Genomic DNA, 17973 nt, shown 5'->3' with positions numbered 1-17973 from the left:
GCGATGACAAAAGGAACTTTGCTTTCTCACGACATTGTTTTTGACTTTTTTTTAACCTCTTTTGATTTTTTGATTTTGATTTTTTGATTTTGATTTTTTTTTGAAATTTGGTTTTTGCATTGGATACGGATTGATATGTAACTTAGCCTGGGTAAAATGTGCTTGGAGTTTTCAGGTTGGATCACCAACTGCGTTAATCGCGCGGTGAAGATGAGATGAAATGGGCACGCAGGTTTTTGCAGATGCATATGATCTAGATAGAATAGTATGAGGATGATGAGTACGAGGATGAATACAGAGATATGACGAGGGACGAAATTTCGCCCTCGCTCAATTTTGTTTGGGTGCAGTGCGGTGCGGGGTGATGTGAAGATGTAAAAATCTGTTGCCTTTTTGTGGTGTGGTATGATGTGAATAGTGAAATGAAATGAAAGTGTAGCAAAAAAATGGTGAGTTGGAGTTAGCGGATGAGTTCAGAAAGAGAATTATACTCAAGTACGTCATGTTTGTTTTTGATGATCAACATGGTTAAATAGTAGTGAGAGATGATAGGGATAATAGGGATGACGATATGAGAAGCTGTCTGTATATATGGGAGTGAATATGAGGGAGGACATGATCGGTTTTATGAGAATACAATGATAGCATCAGCGATGGAAGATAGGTAGCATCGCAATACCAAATTGAATATTCCATACGGATATCGACATCACTAGTGCAAAGTATTGGGATACTCCCCGATATACACACAATAAACCCCAAATAGCATCGAAACATTCGAAATATAGTACAATCATTCGTTAACTAGGTATCTTACACATAACGGCCGTTCGTTCTTCATTATTCGCATTGTAGTTTGGTGATCCCTCCGCCACGTGGCATATTTATTCGCTCCTAGCCAACCCTTTCCACTATTCTTCAGATTTTAGAGATTCTTAGAGCTTATCTTCTCATTTCCCTCCAATGTGTATGTCCAATGCACATCATACAATTCAATGCCCACTTGTGATGCAAAGAAATAAAGAATAGGCTTGGTATATCACCGCGCGGTAGCATTTATTGTCAAATAACAGAAAAACGAAGAGGAGAACAATTTTAGTGCTGCCACTCCAAGTTTCATTACAAACATGGTGTCGTAGCATAAAGAAATGAAATAAAAAGTAAAGAAAGAAAAGAAAATCGTTGGGATAAGTGGCATTACATTTGATTGTGAGGCATCGACAGATGTTGTAGAAAAAAGGTATGACTTCGTTAAGGGCATGAACCGAGAAATATGTTGTATTTTGTCGGGTGAAAGTATCGAAAGAGGTGGATTATAAATTGATGTTTCTTGTGAAAGAAGTTTGGTATGTGTTGACATATGTAGGATGGACGCTTAAAGATTACTCATAATTGGCCAAGAGGTGTGACAGAGACGAACTTAAATGTCAGATCTTTAATTGTCCTTGGGGTTTCCCACCATATCTGTGCCTTTGTATTGCATTTCCTGCTGTTCTTTATGGTTTGCTTGGCCACTAGCATGCATTTGGCGTCCTTCAACATTGCTCTGCGCGTTAAATTGCGTCCCTTGGCCTTGGTTATCTCGAGTAATTTGAGCTTCACGAGGCTCTGCTTGGAACTGGGCTCTCATAGATCTATCAAATGTCTGGTGAGTACCAAATCCTGGAGGTGTTTGAATTTGTTGCGGAAATTGGGCTGGGAGAATGGGGAAGCTGCCTTCGCCTGTCCTAGGGACCTTTACAAGAGTCAGCACACAGTAACTCACACACGTTTTCAAGTCAACATACGTTTGAAGACCTTGAGGTTGGTCGACCACGCCTCTTCCTACTGGATTCCATTTTATCACCAGTAGAATTGACTGCACTTGGCTCCGACTTTTGAGCTAGGGTAGCAATGGGTGCAGAAGACAAAATGCTTTCTAAGGTGATATCTCCACCACTAGCCATGGGAGACTCGATGGGCCCCTTGGAAGTTGCGAGTGAATCTATTCGCTCTCCACGCGCGATTTCTTCAGCCTGTCGAATCTTGAGATCGGTCTTAGAAGGGCGACCACGCTTTTTCGGTATTTGGCCTGCAAATTGCGGGGAGAACGAGTTTGACGAGCCATTTGGAGCCGGCTTGGGCTGAATGCTGCGCTGAATAGAAGTAACATCTAAACCTGGAGTCCGTCGCTTTCGAGAAGAGTCGGGAGCCGTCAATTCAAGATCGGAAACAGACTTGCGTTTGTTCTGGAAGCCAGGAGAGTCGCTGGAAAATAATGAAGCGGAGGGTAGTTGCGGTGTCAAACTATTGTAAGTTCGACCAGCGATACTATCAAAAGTATGTATACAAGATGCCAAGTTTCGTCCTAAAATCTCCAATCAACATTTTTTCCCATTAACGTGTGTCGGCGCTTGTGAGTTGTTCATATATGTCGCGCGGGATTATGGGGTCTGAGAGCTGGAGATCAAGCTGGGGTAAACGCGCTTACCTTGGGGAACCTGCATTAGCATCCAATTTGGGTTGACGTTGCTTTCATTCAGGATTGCCAACAACTTTTCTGGCGGAATGGAACTTGTCTTAATCACCTCTGCAAGAAGGAACCGCTATTATAACGACGATTGAAAGTCAGTCTAAGGCGCTCTTGGCAATGTTGCGGATGCGAAGATTGCGTTGATCTCAGTTTGCAGTGATCATTTTTGGATTCTTGCGCAAACATACCTGTTCTTGTTCTGTAAATGGCAACTCCATGATTGTTGCGAAGGATAGAAGTGAGGTATGGACAATGGTTGAAAAGCTAGATGCTTATGATCGACGTGTAGTATTATGTTCAGTTAATGCCTCGAGAAGAATTCCCAAAAGATGGTGTGTTGAGCGAGTGAACGTGCAAAAGAAAAATTGACAAATAAAATAGATCAAGAAGTCATTTATTAATAATTAAGTATTGGACATTGAGTACTATTGCGGTAGGAAGGAATCCTCCTTATTCACCTGTCTGAAAAGAGTGAATGCGGGTGAGCAATTGAGAGGAATCGAAGCGTTCCAAGGGTTAGGTATAGATTGTGTAGCAAAATCAATGTACAATTGAAAAATGAAAGGTAGAAAAGCGACGAGAGCGATAAGAGGCCCGCGACCCGCGTATTTTGGAAGGAACCTTGAAGAGGAGGAGCAGGTCGTTGAAGGAAGCGCGTGCAGAAAAAGGAAAGGCAAGAAAGGATAAATTGTTTGGAGTTTTGGGGGTTGTTTTGGGTTTGCAACAATGAACAACAACCATCAACGAGACCGCCACTATTCACACCACGAGGTTTATCTGTATCTGTCTGTATATGTGTGTGTGTGTATGTATGTATGTGTGTATGTATGTATGTACCTTGGTCGATAGTGTACGAGCGGCTGTCAGCCGTAAAAAGATGGATTAAATTTTGATTTCATCTGGAGCATTCCAAGTAGATGTACAATGGATGATGAATGTAGACGAGAGTACAGAGTACAGAGCACAGAGTAGAGAGCAGAGAGTATATAGAGGAAGGAGTGAGTCCAGACCAGACAGGTGGGAGAGATGGGTAAACAAGAGACGACGTGAGAATAAGTTTTCACCCTCTTTTCTGTGCCTTTCTTCTCCTTCATTTCTGAATGGATTTTGGTATTTTTCCTAGGTTCCAATTGTTTCAGGAAAAGAATAAACAACATGGGAGGGGAGTATGTTGTGCAGATATGCAAGTCCCGTTTCCCTCTAGGACTTTTAACTGGATGTATTGATACCAGCTAATGCGCTGTGCAATGCAAGATGTTAGGATAAAAAGAAGCGGAGAAGGGGAGGAAGTAAAAGTGATGCATGATTTGAGTGAAGGAGAGGAGTGAGAGTGAGGATCTACCTAGGTAGGTAGCTGAAGTGAGGTGAGAAATAAGAAACGAATTTCTGAATTCTGAATTCCAAGGTTCGGAGATCTGAGAGATTTCAAGTGGACCTCGGGATCCATGGATAAAGGATAAAGCTGGAGCTGGAGTGGCTGATAAAGTGGCTGATAACTTAAAAGTGGCTAATTTCTCTGGAGCTCTTATCTATTTGGATGCCCAGGTGGTCTGTTTTCTGTTTTCTATACCTACCTACTAGGTAGGTACCTACCGCTATCAAGCAACCTTGAATGCCCAGGTGCCCTTCATCCATTCCCGACGTCTTCCTTCCTTTCTTCATCTTCGCCATAATGCACTGCACTGCATGTCCAAAAGTCTGGTTTGAATTTATCTCATCATGGAAGTAGTAGGTATAATCCTAGGTAGGTACGAGGTAATAAGTATATCAGATGCTATTCCCTTGGGATTCTGCAGTTCAATTCTTCCAAGATTACCCATCTACCTATCCCGACTACCCAGGTATGTACTGGTGTAAAAACAAGAAATCTATTACATCTCATCTTATCGTTGCAGAGGTCTGAAAACAAACGAAATGTTCCCAGATATCTCACTAGGGAAGGGATTCTGGATCTACTATTGGATACCAACTATCGTTCAAACTGTCCTTGCAGCTTCCTGGAACTCATTCTATTCTACCCTGAGATTGGCTCAAAAGGAATTCATCAACCGCCAATGATAAGCTGGAACAACCTAGTGGAATCGATGAAATCCAGCACAACCCAACCATTTATTACTACAACGACTTGATAAGGCTGTGGGTTCTGCGACCTCGTCATTCGTATACATAGCCTTTTTATTCCCAACCTTCCAAACAGTCTTTCCCCTCGAGTATCATTCATTGATGAGGTATCTTCAAAAGTATTCGAGAATGCTGAATTGATTGGTTTTGGAGGGGTCCGATGCTTTGAATGGCTGTTCTTCCGAGGCCAAATATGCGACCCATTGATTGTACCTCTGTCTCTCTTCTTCTTTTCTTTTGACGTTAAACGAATCATCTCAACTTAAAACGAAAGCGTCAAAATATTCCAATCCCATATTTCATTGGCATAGAAACGATGATATTGATTTCTCCAAGGGAAGTGATGCTCCCATATAACTCGGATTCTCTGTAGGGTTCATGTTTTTTGGCGCATGCAGGAATGCGCTGTCAATAATGCACGAGGTACCTGGATACCTAGGTATGAAAGATGGCCTGTTATTTTTGTCTCTCTCTCGTCTTGACCACCACTGACAAACAATCACAGATACGATGATGCTATAAAATCGCGATAATATCCCTTCCGTCCGATATATGACTGCAAGCCCTATGTCGGAGATCTTTGTGGGGTAGAACATAAGAATCTGGGATACGCTGTTGCATGATCAACTATGCATTTATACAATTTGAACTTATACTGCTGCAGCAATACATGAGTGAATGGATGCTATCGAAGAATGAACATCTGGCGGCACATTTGCCAATCCACAAACTCGATACACTCTACCTCTACGTTCGATGTCATACTACAAATAATGGAAATTGAGGAGGGCTAAGGACTATGCAATGGGCACACGGGAAGGTGGCCCATAATGGTCTTTGAAGGACGTGATACCAAATACGATATACACATATTGTGATGAGTGCCTAGGAGGGTTTGGTAAAGTTTCGTGGCGACGCTGACGATTTGGCATCATCTGAGCTGGCGTTGAATTTAGCAGATAAGCTGTTTTATATTATCATACCATACATTTGGTAAGGTGTGAGGGCATGACCATGTTTGGATAGTTTGGGGCATAGAATACGCGGTATCAATCGATCGAAATGATTTAGCAGATTGGAGTAGTTATCAATTGTCTGCGTGGGTTAAGGAGAATACTAGGTAGTTTGATTTTCAGCGTTCTTTCAGAAGTAGCGGAATTAAGGTTAGCCGAGCGCGCAATTGCTCGTCTCAATTTGTATCGTCGTCCTCCTTCATAGAGCAATTATTAGCAATTATCAACTACTTTGGGGGCTGAAAGCCATTTCAATTCATGAGTAGTGATATGTGAGCATTGGGATAGAGGAAATTAAGAGTTTGGTCTTTGCAATATGTTGCAGAGGTGAAATTGGAGGTTCAGCCGTCGCATTTCCATTACTTCGCTCCAATCTCAATCCATCCTGCCGTCCAACTTTTCCACGTTCCACATTCATTCACCGTGGCAAACAAGATATTTATGCTCTTCTCAGCAGAAACTCGACCATATTTAAGTCTGCGAAGCAATATCGACCTCGCCAGCTAATATTTCGCGACCTTGCATGCAAGCTATTCGCGTTTTGCCATCCAGGCGCAACCACTTTCTTGACTTTCAAGTGTGCGCGCAACAATCAAGAATTAATTGCTTGCAAAGTCAAGGAAGTCTTGAAACTACCAATATCAATAATACGGCGTTGTGTTCTACCGTCGTTGGGTACTTCACGTCTGCCACCACTAGTAAGGGAACAAAAGGCCGCTTCGAACACATTAACAAATAGGTCGGCTTCCCCTTCGCACCAACACACAAAAACAAAGTAATTCGCACCACAACTTTACGACGTCTCCTGCTCACGATGGAGGATGACATACGGGAGCTCCAGCCAGAAGCTGTAGATGCTGCGATTGGTGAAATGAAGATTGAGGAGGGGATTGAGGTTCAAGATTTTGCCAATGGCTTAAATGGATATATTTCTACTCCTACAGAAATCAAGAGGTCTCACTCCAGTACACCGGGTCTTGTAAATTCTCGCTCTCAAACACCGCCCAGAAAGCAAAGCACCAGCCAAACACCAAAATCCGGAGATGAAGAGGATGAAGAGATTATTGGCGGTGATATTACCGTCACCGTCGAACCTGGCAAAGCACCAAAGCTGTCGAGAAAGTCGTCACAAAAAGTAATTCCTCGACCACCCCCTCTCTTCAACGACCTTCCAGATTCTACAGAAGAGGCAGCTTCAGTTTTTCAGGTAATCAAGGATTGTATTTATGGAGCTAAGCACATGGGAGCTTCAGATCACGATGCTTTGGATTGTGATTGTCCCGAGGAATTCAGTAAGTCTACAAATATACTCCAAGCACTTTCTTTACTTTACGTGCCATCGGTCGCAAAATGTCCACTTCAGCTGACATGTTTTATCAGGCGATGGAAAAAATCATGCCTGCGGAGAGGATTCAGATTGCATTAATCGACTGACCAAAATGGAATGTGGTGGAGGTCATAAAGATTGCAATTGTGGTGTGGCTTGTCAAAATCAACGCTTTCAACGCAAACAGTATGCCAAAGTTTCAGTGATCAAGACAGATAAAAAGGGTTACGGATTACGCGCAAATACTGATCTACATCCTGATGATTTCATCTTCGAGTATATCGGAGAAGTTATCAATGAACCGACATTTCGACGACGTACCGTCCAATATGATCAGGAAGGAATCAAGCATTTCTATTTCATGTCTCTTACGAAGCATGAATTTGTGGATGCAACCAAAAAAGGAAATCTAGGTCGATTTTGCAATCACTCTTGTAATCCAAATTGCTATGTCGATAAGTGGGTGGTCGGAGAAAAGCTGCGCATGGGCATTTTTGCGGAGCGTGCAATCAAAGCCGGAGAAGAGCTGGTGTTCAATTATAATGTTGATCGATATGGTGCCGACCCTCAACCTTGCTATTGCGGCGAACCAAATTGTACCGGATTCATTGGAGGCAAGACTCAAACTGAGCGTGCTACCAAACTTCCTCATGCTACCATTGAAGCTCTTGGTATCGATGATGGTGATGGTTGGGATACAGCTGTTGCCAAGAAACCCCGGAAAAAGAAGACGGGTGAAAATGACGAAGAATATGTTAACAACGTTCAACCAAAGGGTCTCGATGAAAATGGAGTACGAAAGGTTATGGCAACTCTTATGCAATGCAAAGAAAAATGGATTGCTGTCAAATTGCTTGGTCGAATCCAACGTTGCGACGATGATAAAGTTCGAAACAGAGTTATACAAATGCACGGTTATCAAATTCTTCGTACGACCTTGACTACTTGGAAGGAAGACAACAACGTGATCCTCCAAGTTCTCGATATTCTTTACAAATTTCCACGACTTACTCGAAACAAAATTGTTGATTCCAAGATCGAAGCTGTTTTAGAAGATTTCACAACTTCCGAGCATGAAGACATTGCTTTCGAGTCAAAGAGGCTATTGGAAGCATGGAGCAAGTTAGAGCATGCGTATCGAATCCCAAGAAGAGCCCCAAATCTTGTTGCACAAGTATTCGAACGGCGTCCAGACCAGGTAGAGAAAGTCACTCCATCACCATCCCCTGTTATTGTTGCCCCGACTGGCCCCCGAAGTGGTGTTCCTCAACGCAACGCCAACTTCGTCCCAAATCGCCCTATGTCTCGGCGCCCTTTTGTCCCCATGGTATTACCACCTGGCTGGTTTACTGCGATGGATCAAAACGGAAATGCTTATTATTATAGTAAGACGGGACAAACAACATGGGAGAGGCCATTTATGCCAGCGGGTGTAACACCGCCGCCGCCACCACCCAAGGCAGCTCCAAAGAGTGTGCAAACACAGAAAGCTCTTCAAGATATCATCGACAGTATTACAAAGGAGCCCTCGACAACTCCGGCACTTTCTTCCCATTCCGCCGAGGGTACACCCAAGGAAAAGAAGAAGCCTGTAGAAAAATGGCGCTCGTTACCTATCGAGAAGCAGATGAAACTATACGAAAATACTGTATGTATAATATCTAGCTTCTCTATCAAAATATTTGTTTCTCTTCATGTTAAGTCTGTCAAATATTCTTTCCTGACCTCTCATTATAGTTATTTCCTCACATTAAACACGTAATGCAAAAGTATTCTGGCAAACTTCCCAAGGACGATCTTAAGAAATTCGCCAAGGAATGTGGGAAAAAGCTCGTGGCTTCTGATTTCAAAAATAATCGCATTGAGGACCCCACAAAGATATCCGACAGGAATCAAAAGAAAGTCAAGCAATATGTGTTCGACTATTTTAAGAAGGCTGTGGAAAAGAAAAGGGAAATGGATGCAAAGCGAGCGGAAAGGAAAAAGCGCGAAGGGCAGGCTAAAGTTAATGGAAATGGCACAAACGAAAAGGGGACAACGCGAGAGAATGCAAACTCGATTGTCAGTCCAGATGTGATTGATAGTGAGGACGTGGAAGTCAATATACCAAGTCCAGCCGCATCACCTAGTGGACAACTCGAGATGGAGTTGTTGAAGAGGAAGAGGGAAGATGACGAGGAAAGTCCATCAGAAAGCAAGAGGGTCAAGGAGGATGGTAATGAGAGTACAACACCAACAGATTCATCTACACCTCCTCCGCCTCCTCCGCCGCCGCCTGCGGAAGAGATGCCTACGACAGGATCGGAAGATCTGGAGATGGCTAATGGTGAGGGTGAGGGTGAGGGAGAGGTAGAGGGAGAGGGAGAGAGAGAGGCGAAAGAAGAAACGGAAGAGGAAAGAGAGTTAAGGATGCAGGAAGAAGATTTAATGAGGGAGAATGAAGAGGCTATGAAGATGGAGATGGAAGTAGATACTGATGGAAGGTTGAAGGGGAATAATGGCTGTAGTCAGCATATCAATGGTGGAAATAGTGGTGGGGAAATCTCGACGGAGGGATAATATTTATTGCCAATGGAGGGACACAAAAATTGGGAACCGCCTGTATCAACATCATCATTATCTTCATTTAGAGAAATTCATCGGCATCGCACGGCATCGCATCAGGGGTCGGTCATATCATATTTATCATATGGATAGGGAGCGCACTAAGTGAGTTTGGCGTTTACAATTTCTTCATCTCGTGTTGGAGATTGAGAGATGAACATCATCTTAGATCAAAAGGATAGTTTGAAGGGGTAGTCACAGAGTAAATACATGCTGCTATTCCGCATATAGTAAAAAGGGAAGTAGGCTATTTAGATACTAGGTTGTTCGTCAATGGAAATCAAGTGGGTTGTAATGATAATTTATTAATCAATGGGCGTTTTGTGAATACGATATATGTGTGTATGGAGTTGAGAGGGGAATAATGGTGGATTCTCTTTCTCTTCTGCGAAATGTGTGTTTTTTATGGTTGGTTTTGTGAGGTTTCTTTTACTAAAGTTTTTGGGTGTAGATAGATATTTACTCGGGCGCGGTTGAATTGGTCTGTGTTTTCTTTCCATGCACAGGAATCTTCTGGGGTTTTGAGGTGCGTATCTCGAATGTGGAGTTCTTGTGTGGGGGAGGGGAGATGTGGTGGATGGGATGGGATGGGATGGAAAATATATGTATATCTATATATACACCTAGGTATCTAGACTAAGAATCAGGATCAAATTAGCTTTTCCATTCTAATCATTCAGTTTCTTCGAGACCCCTTCAGAATACTTCTCCCCTCTTTTCTTCCCATTTCTGCTGCTCTATATTATATTATATTATCATGATTTCGATTATAGGTTTCAAAACGGCAGTGGGACGGCGGGATTGGAGGGGTTAGTTAGGGAGGTAGGGAAGATTGGATATACATGGGGACCGCGAGTGAGTATAGTATCTAGCCTGGAGGTATTCGATGATTCTGTTTGAACTTTGTGGTGAGATGTGGGAGTGAGTGAGTGGATGATTTTGTATATGTATATATATATATATATATATATATGTATATGAAATGTGAAATATGAGATATTGTATCCCGGATTTTGATTTAGTTGTAGGGAGATAGATTCATTTGCTTGGAAGTATCTATACATGCATGTATATGAATCGGTAACATAACTAGGTAGATAAATCGATATCTTCAACACCGAGAAAAAGATTCCCATCCACAACTTCTATCCCAAACGATCATCAATCAAACAGTGTTTAAACTCCCTCCAGCGATTTCAGAAAGCTCCCTGATTTTTCCGCATCTATGCTGCATTGGTATCAGAAATATGTACGAGTAAGTAGAAAATATAATCCTAAATCTACCCTCCAAACCCACCAGAACATTCTCCGACCGAAACAGGATCTACAAAATTTTCCTCCTGCAATCCCGTGGTGAAAATTACTCGTGATTATCTCCTCCGGGTTCAGTTCATCTCATGATAAACTGGATCACTAGAAAGTAAGTGTCTAGATATTTCCTCTCCGTCCTCTATCGCTAATCAATGGCGATTAGATCGCCGCCCCTGAATCACTTGCGTAAGCGATTCTGAGTGTTGATTGGCAGCTTCACGGATTGGATGTCGCGAGTGGATATTCGTCGTGTTTTTGTTAGTTTGTAAGAATTGAGACATGGGAGATGTGGTGATATGATGGATTTCTCTTCTTCCTTCAAGGTCCTGTGATATCAGAATAGTCTGATTTATTAGTGTTCCTGAGAAAGAAAAGTCCCAACTAATTTGGAAGATTAGAATTGCTGGATTGGAAATAGTTTGGGGGGAGGGTTCAACCAAGAAGCAATTTCTCGGTTCATGTGATTGTAGACAGGGTGACACATTACTCCCTTCATCTCGTGTATATTGTACAACAAGTGTGATTCATTCCAGAAAAATCACATAGCCTATTATGAAGATGCTATTGATTCTGAACTGTTCCATAAAAGTCGAACCAATCCAGCCATTCCATTCCGGTTGTGTCACCTAGCTGTAAGTTTGTTGGACTTATCCCTAGAGTCACTTCTTCATTGTCGAATAATTCGACAATCTGATGATCTGACATGGTAGAGAATTGAAGCGGCTCGATGAAACCGGGCTCTAGTCTTGGTTCCTGCGCCTCTTGGGCAGTATTGCGTCCTACTTGTTCATAATTGACAACAGATAGATCAGATGGAGCAGATCTTCGCCATGCTGCGGAATTCCGAATGATTTCTTTCAGGTGTCTACCGTATAAAGCAGAACTTCCTCTTCTATGGGGAGTGATATTTCCTATACTTTCCAAAACATCTGCAGTCTCCTCTATCAAGACTTTGATGCTTTCTCTTAGGCCGGAGTTCTTGTTCGCAGTCATCGCGGACAAGTGAAGCGCAAAACATGCTGAAAATGATACCATAATTGCTGTATTATTGGGCATGGACTTGAGAAGTGGCTCTCCTTGGACAGCAGCTCTCATAACATTTAATGCAGATGACAGACCAGCAGAACGAAAGTAAGAAGAGACTGCCGGGAATCGGGTGGGGTAATTAAGGACGTTACTGTATATAGCAAGACGAGTGTGAGAGACAAGGATTTCTACATAAGGAGGTAGGCGGAGGTCTTTGTTTCTTCCTATCTCTGGGGTCCAGGTTGAATACCAGTGATCGAAAAAGTCATCGATTGTTTGTCGAAGAGTCTGGGCAATGTCATGGCCTTCTAATACTGTGGATACAGTCTTGTCGCAAGTATCTTTTATACAAGTAATAATTTTAGCCTATCACATCATTAGTCTTTATGCAAACTTCTGAAGAATAACATACAATATCTCGCCGTAAAACAGATGAAGCTACGATTGATCCATCCCAGGTATCAGCGAGATTAGAATTATGCCAAGCGTCACAAGTTGCAACGAAGGGAGATATTTGAACAGTAAAAGCTCTTCCTCGTGCCAAGCACACGCTGTGGAATGATCTTAGCATGTTTGAATGGTACTTCGAAGCGAGAGACTTACCCTCTATCAAGATTAAATAGAGCAAGCCATATTCTTTCACGCCGGCGAATCAGCTTTTGGCCCCACTGCGTCATAGGGTCAACTTCAATAAAACCGTCCATGTCGAGAGCCTTCCTTGCAGTAATGCATTCTGACTTTGGAATGGCGGTTTGAAGATTGTCGATATTCTTTACGATGATCTTATTTAGAGATACATCAAGGGCTATAGAGTGCGCCATTGCCATGTAAGAACAAGTCTCATCATCAGCCCAATGCTCTTCTGGTAGCATCCATGGAATATTAACCATGAATGCGAGAACAATTTCTGGTGATCTGTACCTCTTTGATATCACATAGTGAGCGAGGTGTTTACTGTGCTTAGAAAGACGCTTCGATAGCGCCTCTCCTGAGGGAATGAAAAGCGCGGATGCAGCTAACATGGAAGTCATGAGAAACGCAGATCTTGAGCGCACAAAGTCTGCCGTATGAACAGAAGGATCAAGGCCCCATCTTGTATGTGATAGATTTGCATAGAAACTATTAAATTTATCAGCAACATTGACATAACCTTCCGGGGCAAATTCAAGGAGTTTCAATAGTTCGGATGAGCAAACTTGGTATAATCTGAGAGCTTTCGATGTTTAGAATGCTGTTTGGATTCCATACTTCCAATCAATTGAATATTCTGACTGAAGTGTGTTCTAAACAATTTCAAGAACTGCGCATTTCTCACCGATCAACTGCTGTTCGGACTATTGAAACTCCCAGTACCATATAGGCGCGACTCACTATTTTATAAGCAGAGTCACTTCCTCCCGAGTCACCAAACCAATATCGATAGGGTCGATATCACTTCCAACGTCAAGCCGTGGTTGAAATGGTCCAAAGAATCGACGAAGCTCTCCTGTTTCTACTAATGGAGGAGGCATATGCAGTTGTTTGGTTGCGGTATCTGCAAGATCTGATGCCCGAGCCAGGAGCTGCAGTGGATTCTCAGCATCATCCAAAGCGACACTGCCCATCTCGATTTGACCAATTGATTCATGAGCCCTGGATAATGATAGATCGGTAGCTTCTGGTGACCCACTGTTCATGTCATTTCGAGGGATTGGCTGCTCCAAAAGCTGCGTGGAAATTTTGTCAGTACTTCTAGAAACCAGATTCTCGGCTTCGGAGAGAAGGAATTGTAGACGTCTTTGTTCATCCTGGGGTACATTATCATTCTTGGAGCTTTTCATGGCCTTTTCAAGCTGATGAACAGCTTTATCTAATCCACTCCGTTTGCTGAATTGAGGTTAGAAGATGTTTAACAAGTTGGGAATGTATGGCTAAGACTTACTTCTTGATCCCTTTTCGCCTTCCGATATGATAATCTGGTACCAGACATTCCGTATTGTTCTGACGACATCTTTGACAATTGATATTAGGAGGTTCACGAACACAACGAGTCTTGGTGCGTCGACAACTTAAGCATGCAGCTTGCTTGTGAGGCTTTTTAGAAGTAACATTGTCATGATGTAAATTCGGTACTTCTGGTACCTGCACATTCCAATCATTCATTTCAAATACAATTTCTGAGGTAAATTGCTGCAGAGGCTGTGGTTGTACGAGAATTTTTGGTATACCAAGCACTACGCCTGGCAAAATTCTACATCAACTGGGATGGAATGATCGGTTACAGAGTATTCACAATGGAACATTGAATGGATTTCAGATGCGATTTTATGGCTAAGTCAAGCACACCGTTTGATGATCAAATTACAGCTCGGAAATTCAGTTTTATGTGAGGTTCAATCGTATTTACGATGCTTGTTATTATAAATATACTGAATAATAATAATAATAATAATAATAATAATAATAATAATAATAATAATAATAATAATAATAATAATAATAATAATAATAATAATAATAATAATAATAATAATAATAATAATAATAATAATAATAATAATAATAATAATAATAATAATAATAATAATAATAATAATAATAATAATAATAATAATAATAATAATAATAATAATAATAATAATAATAATAATAATAATAATAATAATAATAATAATAATAATAATAATAATAATAGATGTGTTTTGAGTATTGAGGTGATTTATACAATTATGTCGTACGTCACCAAAGATCGGCGATAATTCTAGTACCGAGAGCTTCATCTCGGCCCTTGATTTATCTCCTTCTCCAGTACGTATTTCGTCAAAGTGATCTCATGGAGCAATTCATTTTCCTTCTCAAACAATTCTCATCACTGCCATTATGTCGAAACTTTCTCCCTCCCTGAAAGCTCTCATAAGTGCACCTTATGCTCGCCCAGGCTATGCTCCTGCACCAAGAAACATCCGCTCCGTTTTCCAAAAGATTGAAGAGGAGGCGTCCGCGAACAATGTTGGACTGCCATCATGGCTAACGATCTCGGTACATCGATTCCCACCAACCGTCGAAGAATAAACTTGGGAAACTGATATCATTCAATGGCAGACAGCTGCGACTATGACCATGAATTCCCCCGATTCAATGCTAGAACTGTTTCGACTTGCGACGAAGGATAAGGATCATGCGCATGCAGTGAAAACTGTGGAGCAGATGAGGGAGGTGGGATTAAAATGTATAGGTTTCAATGGCGTGAGATGACATTATTATATACTAGATTGCTATAACAGATCCTAACATACACCTCAGATTCCCAGAACAATCAATGTTCTAGGTCAATTCCGCGCAAATCTACCAGATGAAATCATGAATTCGTTGAACAAAACACCGTCTCGGTAAGCCTATTGACACCCGATGTGCCTCTCAATGTCTGCTAATATATCACCAATTCACAGTGAATTGACAACTGCAAATGTTGATGATGCCAAAGCTCGAGGCCGCGGGCTATGGGATTCTATCTATCGTCCCTTTGAAACAAAACTACTCAATAAACTTGCGGAATCGCATCCAGATCTTCCAGTCTTTATCCTGAATTCTTATTCCAGTCTCTTCACCGATCCTTCTGTCTCTTCACGACCAGTAAAGATTGGAAGAGTTCTCACAAGTCTGATTGGTATAACATGCTTAAGAGCACAAACTGGAGTCGGCCCACAGGTCACCAGTCACGTATTTGGTTTACGAAAAGCGTTTGAGGATGGTACATATAAGGCTGCAGGCGAAGAACCTGTAGAGGGAGGAGAATGGTTAGCAGGTGAGGAAGGAAATGCTTGGATTCTTAACACAGTAGATAAGATTGTGGAAGCTATTGGTGGAGAGAGCGGAGGAACTACATTTGCCCCTGGAATCAAGGCAAAATTGTAGATATGCTAGTGCATTTTTGTATATGATATGAAGTATAAATATGGGAGGGCTATAAGGCTATATTGAGTAATGATCTAGTTTCAATCAGTGATTTCGAAAGCGTCCGCATGTTTGATGAATTTCCATTGATCTTATTCTGTTAGGAACGCGATGTTAAGAGTTATCGAACATACTCACCGCACAGCGTGAGGTTTTGTAACATAATCCCTGCAAAATTCATATTTTCCTATATAAATTAAAATCTTATATAATTCATACAATTATTGATATTAATTTATAAAAACTTTGTAATGAATAATTTGAATTATTATTTATATATATAAATTTCGAATTTATTTTTAAATATTTTTGTTGAAAAATTATATAAGCTTTTAATTAAAAAAGTTCAGAATTTTTAACTTATAATACTTTTCTTATATAAAATAAACAAATTTTTCGAATTTTTTTGAATTTTCAACTTTAACTTTTCAAAAATACTATTATAAAAATATTTAAAAATAAATGAGATATTTTTTTGAGCAATTTAAATAATTTTAAATCTTTCCATAATACAATATTCAATTTTATTTAATATATTCATAAATAAACCAGAGTATAAAAAGCTGAATAATCGTATATTTTAGCCAGAAAAATGTTACATGTGCGGTGAGTAGGTTCCAGAACTCTTACCTCTGGGTGAATGTCGCTGCGCAAATCTCTCCCAACAGTGCCGTTGATCTCTATTCTCCTGTCCAAATTTCCGATTTCAGGACCAATTCTTACATGCAGCAAATATCGCAACGGTTTTTGGCATTTGACAATGAGTTCAATAGTCCCGCTTTACTCTGACGCGTCAGATGGACCAGGAAGAATTAGCAAGTAGTAAAATATGTGTTCACCAACTGTGCTCCATAACTTTCGCGGATTTCCTTCCTTTGGAAGCGACACAATACAGAACTATAAAACAAGACGACGCTGTCGAAAGCCTCAAAACAACACTCGTTGCAAATGTATCGAATCTGATGTGAAGGACAATCTTGACTACCATCTTACAGCGGAAATCTCGCACTCCTTCCGTCTTAAATGAATGCGGAGGAAGTTTATCTCCCAGCTATTCACCTAGAGATCCCTTCTATGATTCACAGGAAGCCTGGTGCAGTAGCTCTAGATATCTAGTTTCTCCACACAGACAATATTGTTAGCAATCTCTTCCGCTAAAGCTATGCGAAATCTATAAGTAACCTCACCAGCATGCCATGTGAAATTGAAATTGAAATACAATCCTCGAATTCTTTTCACAGAGCTCAAGTAGAGTCTCGCAGGGGATTCCCCTGAAATAGCTGGTTAGTTTCCGATATTTGCGTTTGCGCACGCATTGCTCTGTTCCGACATATGTAACTCGGGATAGCATTCACGCTTTGAAATCGGAGGAATCATTGTGATTTTTGATTTTTGATTTTTGACTGTCGATTTTCGATTGTCGAGTTAGAATTCAAATTCGAATTCGAATGGGAATATCAATGAGAAATACATACTAGCAGGAGAGTTCTCTATATTCAGGAGAACGCCGGTTCCAGACTGTGGAAAGATATTTAGTATATTTAAGCTCTAGTAATATTCCTCTCCTTTCCTGTATATACCTACCTAGTATACACCCGACTTTTTTTGTTCTTCTGTTGGGGGGTTATATGATTGTAACTATCTACCTTTCTTCCTAGTATCTTCTTAACACCTACAGTCAGGATAAAAAAACCAATCGAGAAAATTCATATAACATGATATATATAATCTATATTTAAATAAATTAACAATCGAAATATTTTCTACTCTCAATAGATACTTTCTCTTCATCTCATCTCATCATCTCACCTCACCACTCCACCTCCATCAATCTCACCACCACTATCCCTATGGATACCTAGGTAATCCTTAATACCATTACATCACCATCTCATTCCCATCCTATTATCTCCTCTGAAATTCCCTCTACTCTATAATCCCATAATCCCATAATCCCATAATCGATAAAGACAATAAACAATTCATTATAGACATCTCTTCAATCGATTCCTGATTCCTGATTCCTGATTCCAATGAGGAATTTGCAATACATACCTCCAGCTACCTAGGTAGTCTTTTATAATCTCAAGGTTTCTCCTCTTCTATCCTCCTCTTCTACTCAATCT

The 17973-nt window shown here is 41.0% G+C and overlaps 4 protein-coding genes across 4 annotated transcripts; 2 read left to right on the top strand and 2 right to left on the bottom strand.

Annotated features, from left to right (window-relative positions):
• Positions 1-760: 760 nt before the first annotated feature.
• EAE98_001772 (uncharacterized protein) lies at positions 761-3842 on the bottom strand. Its single transcript, XM_038949391.1, has 4 exons — positions 2701-3842; positions 2471-2585; positions 1788-2347; positions 761-1735 (listed from the first exon to the last, which is right to left on the bottom strand). The coding sequence occupies exons 1-4, from the start codon at positions 2728-2730 to the stop codon at positions 1436-1438; spliced, it is 1005 nt and encodes a 334-aa protein (XP_038814376.1). The 5' UTR covers positions 2731-3842; the 3' UTR covers positions 761-1435.
• Positions 3843-6460: 2618 nt separating this feature from the next.
• EAE98_001771 (uncharacterized protein) lies at positions 6461-9532 on the top strand (the record flags this gene model as incomplete). Its single annotated transcript, XM_038949390.1, has 3 exons — positions 6461-6938; positions 7027-8621; positions 8711-9532. The coding sequence occupies 3 exons, from the start codon at positions 6461-6463 to the stop codon at positions 9530-9532; spliced, it is 2895 nt and encodes a 964-aa protein (XP_038814375.1).
• Positions 9533-11449: 1917 nt separating this feature from the next.
• EAE98_001770 (uncharacterized protein) lies at positions 11450-14056 on the bottom strand (the record flags this gene model as incomplete). The annotated part of the gene is made up of 5 exons (XM_038949389.1): positions 11450-12280; positions 12327-12465; positions 12518-13033; positions 13286-13780; positions 13836-14056. The coding sequence occupies 5 exons, from the start codon at positions 14054-14056 to the stop codon at positions 11450-11452; spliced, it is 2202 nt and encodes a 733-aa protein (XP_038814374.1).
• Positions 14057-14773: 717 nt separating this feature from the next.
• On the top strand, positions 14774-16066 carry EAE98_001769 (uncharacterized protein; the record flags this gene model as incomplete). Its single annotated transcript, XM_038949388.1, has 4 exons — positions 14774-14932; positions 14996-15139; positions 15197-15282; positions 15343-16066. 4 exons carry the CDS (start codon positions 14774-14776, stop codon positions 15806-15808), a joined length of 855 nt encoding a protein of 284 aa, XP_038814373.1. The 3' UTR covers positions 15809-16066.
• Between the last annotated feature and the right edge of the window lie 1907 nt (positions 16067-17973).

Source organism: Botrytis deweyae, assembly GCF_014898535.1.
Source record: "Botrytis deweyae strain B1 chromosome Unknown BDEW_003, whole genome shotgun sequence".
NCBI classification, from domain to species: domain Eukaryota; kingdom Fungi; phylum Ascomycota; class Leotiomycetes; order Helotiales; family Sclerotiniaceae; genus Botrytis; species Botrytis deweyae.
This window is presented reverse-complemented; position numbering and strand designations above follow the sequence as displayed.